The 7,214-nt window shown below is 40.6% G+C and overlaps 1 protein-coding gene across 1 annotated transcript; it reads left to right on the forward strand.

The window, feature by feature from the left end:
• The first annotated feature begins 3,911 nt into the window (after window positions 1-3,911).
• On the forward strand, window positions 3,912-6,615 carry LOC122022475. The gene is made up of 7 exons (XM_042580493.1): window positions 3,912-4,216; window positions 4,305-4,400; window positions 4,492-4,710; window positions 5,054-5,218; window positions 5,387-5,440; window positions 5,534-5,680; window positions 6,027-6,615. Exons 1-7 carry the CDS (start codon window positions 4,049-4,051, stop codon window positions 6,402-6,404), a joined length of 1,227 nt encoding a protein of 408 aa, XP_042436427.1. The 5' UTR covers window positions 3,912-4,048; the 3' UTR covers window positions 6,405-6,615.
• Window positions 6,616-7,214: the final 599 nt, after the last annotated feature.

Consider the following 7,214-nt stretch of genomic DNA (forward strand, 5'->3'; position numbering starts at 1 on the left):
TTGGGCCGGTGATCCTATAGATCACAAATTCACCATTGATTTTTACTTTTTCTTGATGATTCCCTCATTTCTTAGAAGAGTGAGAAACAAGATGTTATTTTTAGATCTTCCACAGAAGTTGAGTACCGTGCCATTGTAAGGTCCCACTAGCATCGAATGTTTAAAAATGAGGAATTCTGGGACGAAGGCAATCCAATGACTATAAATAATAATAATAAAATAAAATATAAAATAATAACCATACATTAAGGGACGAAGGCAATCCAATGACTATAAATAATAATAATAAAATAAAATATAAAATAATAACCATACATTAAGGAAATTTTCTATTGAGTGGTTGGGAGTCTTTAGAAATTTTTAGAGGATTAAACGGGTTCCTATGACATTTTGATGAGGATGAACCTATGAGACTTTGAGGGAGCTTGTTTAGAACATCAATTAGGAGTTAATAGATTCGATTAATCTAAGCTTGGACTTTAATTACCCAAAGTATATGAGCCTAAACCTAATCCTTATTCATTCCCTCATCCCCAACAGCCCGATTCGTTTCCCTTCTCTTCTCCGCCGCCTCAACCAAAACCTGTCACTCGTGCCTAAGATCGGTCGGCTGGCTCCGCCACGCCTAAGTTTTCCTCGGGGATCATCACCACAGGTCATGGATCTTCCATGATCCATGACTACCCTTCGCCGCCGACACGTCATCCCGTGGGACAAGCTCCAGTCGGCGGTACTAAAAGGATAAAGATTGCAGAACCGAATGGAATTTGAGGTTGGAATTGCGATCTATTTTGGTTTATGGTGTTGGCCTCAGGCTACGGGACAAATTAGGAGTATTGCTTTGCTGGTGACGATGTAGTATTATGGTTTTGAGCGGATTGAAGTTTAAGGGAGGCGAAATTCTTTACTACTGCTGAGTGTTCTTTCCGTTAACTCCAGTTTTAGGTTTTTTAGAATAGGGATAATAAGAGCATTTAGTGGATAAAGAAGTTGTTCATCCAATTATTTTTATGATATGACTGGGTGGTATGAACTATGCATGTTTCCTTCATGCATGTTATGGTAAGTCGTTAAAAATCTCCTACATGAATAACTGGGAGGTTTTGTGTATAAGCGGTGATAATATGAGATTGGTCACTCGGGATGAGCTTTAGTGAGGGCTTTTCAAATTGAGCAATGATATATTTAAGAAAAAAAATTTAAGAAAAATTTCAAGGATAGATACATAAAGTCATGATCCATTATTTCACTTTTTTGAGCTCCACGGGGTTATCTCGGTTGGTAAAGGCGTGGAAGTTTGCCACTGAGAACATGGGTTCGAGTCCGCAGGGCAACGGGGATTTATTCCCTATCCCTGTGCAAAAAGTCTCGGTCCACTGCGTACTTACCACCGAGCTACCGTGATTTACCTCCCTCGTGATGACCCTGGGCAGGGTGCGGCGGGGGCCCTGAGGGCGAGGGTTTCACCTTTTTTTTTTTGCCACTTTTTTGGACCCCATCATTTTATGTGTCTATTCTCGTGGATTTCATTGAATTTTTTTCCTTAAACATATCATTTTTCTTTCCAATTATAATTGTTAACGAAATGAATGATGACTTTGGCCAGATAAATATAAGTTCTCCTAGGAGGTACCTCCCAATGAGTTGTGAACATGAACTAAATGAATGAGCTTTAATAAAGCTTACCACAAATGCACCTTACATTCTCTTATTAGCTTATATTGAAGTTTTCTTATTGTGAATGTTATCCCATGTTTTGATATTGTCTGGGATTAAGGTCTATTTAGAAATGCTTGAGTGGTTTACAACAGAAGTTTAAGTTCCGTATTGTTTTTTTTTGTTTTGGCTTTAAATAGTACTTTGTTGATTTTATCATGTACGGAAAATATATTTGAAGGATCTATAGATTCACAAAATAAATGATGTAGGCAAAGGAGATGACACCAAGATTATGATAGAGGACTTGGAGGTGGAGTAATTGAGGAGATGAGATAGAAATGTATGACACACTGTCTAAGGGATGCTAGAACATGTTAATAAATTGTCCTTTGATTGTTATATGGCTATGAGTTGAAGACTATTCGTTTTCTTATGTTGATTTGAGTTTATGAATTTTCATATGAAAGATATATGTTGAGCTTTGAAGTTCATATGGGATCAAATTTTCTTTGAATTTGAAATGTGATATGCATATGTTGGAGTCATGGAAAGTGTGTTATGGGTCGTCTCAATCATGACCTCAACTATTTGTAAGATAGTTTGATTGCATTTGTTGTTTACGGATATGTGTATCTCTCTTCATCAACTTATTCCGTTATATTGTGATAATCAGAGTGTTATTTAAATTGCACACAATTCAATTTTTTTATAAGCAGATGAAACATATTGAAATTGATTGTCACATTATTCGTCATGATTTTCGGTTTGGCATCATCACATTGTCATTCATTCCTTCTAATCTATAGATTGTTGATATATTTATCAATACACATTTCGCTTTATATTTTTATTTCTTCTTTGACAAATTCTTAATATTTCTAGTAGTAGAATCATGATTTTGAGATTGAGAGAGGATGTTAAATTATATTATTATTATTAGACTTTTATTTATTAGCTATTAAGGATAGATTTTTTTTTCTTAATATTTAACCTAATTATATAAACTTTTTATTATGTAATTTTTCTACGTACACAATTATTTATTTTTATAATTTTTTTTATTAGCTGGTATCATATATTGGAGTCTTTGGCTTGACTAATATTGAGAGCGATCAGTCTGGTTCTATAAAAATTTTCTATCAATTATCTGAATAAATCAAAGAAATATAAGTAAAAGCCCATCTTGATATTTAAATGTTGTTAGATCCACTATCCATTAGAAGAAAAAAATATTTCATAATATATCATAACTAACACTTAGTCTAACACTAGACCATAAGACCTACCCTCGGCCACAACTTATTGTTTATTTCTCTACGAACTTTAATTTCAGACAGCTGATGGACAATTAATCATCATACATACATACTACCTGGGCAAACCACGCTGGCACACCCACGTTTATCCTCCACGATTCATATCTCACTCACTCCCTGACCAGTGAAACATTACAATAAAGCATAGGGTACAACAATGACGCGTCATGAAAGGTATAAGGGACATAAAGCTGTATTGCCTTAATATATACCCTCGCCCATATTAATTGATTGTCTCCCTCACTGGTCCTGCCAATTATAACATGCCTTCTCGGCCCCATCCCGATCCTGGCCCGTACAGCACCGCTTGGCTTGCCCTCGTGCCTCCTGTGCCCAGCAACTTGGGCGCAGTCGATTCCTGATCAGTTCGCCCGTTCCACTGATTGGATCAAAATGGAGGGAAAAAGTAGAACTGCCCGTTCTAATGTTTGCCCTACAAAATTTTTCAACCGAGCCCTTTCCAAAATCTGGCACACTATTGTAGTCGTACGTTGGTATCAGACTGCCCTGACAATTAAGCTCCTTTACAATTGCTCCTCCTGATCACGCTACGCTGGAACACTGCAGTGAACTTGTACGAGAAAAGCGCTGCAGCATGTTTTTTAGGGGAGAAACAATAAATAAAAAGAAGAGAAGAAGAGAAGGCACAGGTCAAACTTTACATGATACCAGTTTGGTGGTTCTACTTCATGGTATCGCGACGCTGGGCTGGAGTGGACTCTTGTGCAATAAAATCGCTGCGCCAGTCATAAAACTTTACAGCAACCCACTTTGATTCTTCGACATACAATTCACCATGGTCCATGCCCACATGGAGATCAGAGCACCATTAAAGCAACAAAAACGACCACCGAACCACTGCACAGCCTCCACTCCACCTTTTCCCTGGTTTCCCTTTTGGTTTTACCCCTTTCTCAGTTTATAAATTGCATTAGCTAGTTAGCTCGGCTAGCAAGCAACAAGGGAGCTAGGGCCATGTTATCTATTCCGCAGGAAGAAGACAGTCAGCTGGCCAAAGTCCACGGGCACAGACAGATCCGTTAGAAGGATCGAAGCTCCAAAATCCCCTGAGAATGGCCGTTAGCTGCGGCCAAAGGCGACCGAGCTTGTTCGACACCTTCCTTGTGTTGTGTCTTCTCCTACCTTCCAGTACTGTAAATAGTACGCCTGTTGCGGCGCATAGGAGGACCATCAGTGCTCACCTCAGGAGGCTCAACAAGCCTGCTGTCAAGACAATTAAGGCATGCATTATTCTCCTTCCGATCTCCCTCTGTCTCTCTTTCTTAGTTCAATCAGGGTGGAATATGTAATCACTGCATCTTCGTGCAGAGTCCCGACGGCGATCTTATAGACTGCATTCCCTCTCATCTGCAACCGGCATTTGATCATCCGAAGCTAAGGGGGCCGGGCCGACGAAGACCATTGGTATGCGTGTCACTAAAGACGAGCGCGCTGTTGATTGTTGATTCTCAATCAATGGATGCCGTGAGCTTGCGTTGGTTGGAATTTGTTGCAGGATCCACCTGAGAGACCCAGAGGCCACAACGCAAGCAGCAGCAGCAGCAGCTTCCATGTCCAGGCATGGGCGAGTTCCGGCGAGTCGTGCCCAGAGGAAACCGTGCCGATACGAAGAACGATGCGAGAAGACGTATTGAGGGCCAGTTCCATTCAGAGATTTGGCAGGAAGCCGGCGGTTGCCGCACTGCGCCGTGATTCAATAAGCTCCGCCCATGAGGTTGAGTAAATGACCAGCTGCATGCCCATTCTATTGAACAACTAGTTTCTCTTAATCAATTAATTTATTTCTCACTGGGAATAATTAAGTACACAACAGAGCGTAGTAGGTGTCCTAGTTAATAACTAGAGATTGGATCATGAAAACTAGTTAAATCGATGAAGCTGACAAAGAAAAGAACCTTCATGAGGACCTACAGGAGACAGATGGAGCATTGACTCACTACTTTTTTTTTAAAAAAAAAACCATTTCCATGATCTGTAAATGTTCAGCTAGTTAACTTCTCTATTAATTAATTAGTAGATGCAACATGAGACCTTGAGATTGCTTAAGATATTTGCAGCATGCAATTGGCTACGCCATGGGAAACCATTACTACGGCGCGAAAGCCGGTCTGAACGTGTGGACGCCAAGAGTAACGAGCGCGTCCGAATTCAGCTTATCTCAGATTTGGGTGATCTCAGGATCGTTTAGCCACGATTTAAACACCATCGAAGCGGGATGGCAGGTTAACTAAAAGCTTGACATCTACGTTTGAATTTCCTTGAACAAAATTCCTTTAGATCTAAACTTTCTATAATCTCAGCTACCGTTCGAATGTCATTTTCTATGTGAATGCAGTACTAGCTTCGCTTGCCTTGTATGCGAGTGAATTATCTTGCTGTTTACTTTTCAGGTAAGTCCTCAGCTTTATGGAGACAACAGGCCCCGGTTCTTCACTTACTGGACTGTAAGCGTCTTCACCAAATTCAATGAAGTGAAGGAGACTATTAATTAATTAATTAATTAACCTGTTTGCATGCTTGTTAATCATTTCGTGCAGAGTGATGCGTACCGAGAGACAGGCTGCTACAATCTCTTGTGCTCAGGCTTTGTTCAAACTAACAATAAGATAGCCATAGGAGCTGCTATCTCTCCCACCTCATCCCTAAATAACCGCCAGTTCGATATCAGTCTACTCATATGGAAGGTAAATTAGTGCATGTTTTAATTTCCTGTTTAGCTAGCTATGACTGTTAAAAGTTAATAATTGGACAAGAACATTGGATTACTGTTGCTTGTATGTTACTGGTAGAGTGGGAGAGTTAGTACTCTGTTTTTTTCTGAAAAATACAAGCAGCAAGAGTTAGTAGCTACATACTGCTGTTGTAGATTTGATGCGTAAATCAATAATCTTTCCATGGAAAAAAAAACAAGAAGAAGAAGAGGAGGTAGTACGAACCATGCACTTAATGCTGTTGGATGGTGGTATCTGCCTGCCACCAGGACATTCCACGAACTGTAATTAATGCGATGTTAATGTGTGAGTGATTTAGGACCCAACGCATGGGAACTGGTGGCTGGAGTTGGGCTCGGGAATGCTCGTCGGCTACTGGCCGTCCTTCTTGTTCAGTCACTTGGCGAGGCACGCGAGCATGCTGCAGTTCGGGGGAGAGGTCGTCAACATCCGGCGATCAGGCAGTCACACGTCGACCCAAATGGGGAGCGGTCGCTTCGCGACGGAAGGAATCCGGCGAGCTTCCTACTTCCGCAATCTGCAGGGCGTGGACTGGGACAACAGCCTGGTGCCGTTGCCGAACCTCCGGCTGCTGGCTGACCATCCCAATTGTTACAGCATAAGGGGAGGAGTCAATGCAGTGTGGGGGAACTACTTCTACTATGGAGGTCCTGGTAGAAACTTCAGGTGCCCTTGAAATAAATTACACTTTTGGGGAGGGAGAAATTTATGAATGGATTTGCTTATCTCATTCCTACATTTGATTAATTTTTATCTTTTTTAATGTTTGATCGACCAGAAGTGTACTGTTGTTATTCCTTCGTATGAATATCCTCTACCTCTAACTCAATTTTTTCACCACCAACATCAAAATCACTTGTCCAACACATCATTCCTGACCTTAGACTGTAGATTTTATAATTTAAATACATGATTGACGAATTAAAAATGCGGTAAAAATTTACAGCAATCTTCCGCAGATCCGCAGTCGGCAGTGGCGAAAACTCGTTGTCGGAAGAGCGATCACAAGATTGGAAAGCCCTCCGCAATTTCACAAACCAAATCCCACCGCCTTGGATGTTCTCCTCTTACTCTCGTCGCACACTTGCAATTTCACACACCCTGAGCCTTGGACGGACCCCCTTTATATAGGGAAATACACTAGGGGCATAATGGACTTTTCCATTATGTGTAGTGGGGAACATGAGCCACGTTCCCCACTATCCCCATTTTCAACATCTCCCACTCGTCCAAGGTAAGTCACTAAGACTAGTTCATTTAGGTAAGTCACAAAAACTTAATAAGTCACATAGACTATTAGAGAGTTTGGTCACATAGACCATATGAGAACATCTAATCCATACTTAGAAAAAATGGTTCGTGCGACAGCAAGCACACTGAGCGATAGTTGCTAAGAAGATTGTTACACCTTGACTTAGCCGCTCTTTGAGCAATCAATGCTAATAAAGTTGTTACACTTTACTTAGCTACTCAAATAAATTAGAGA

Source organism: Zingiber officinale, chromosome 9B, assembly GCF_018446385.1.
Source record: "Zingiber officinale cultivar Zhangliang chromosome 9B, Zo_v1.1, whole genome shotgun sequence".
Lineage (NCBI taxonomy): Eukaryota > Viridiplantae > Streptophyta > Magnoliopsida > Zingiberales > Zingiberaceae > Zingiber > Zingiber officinale.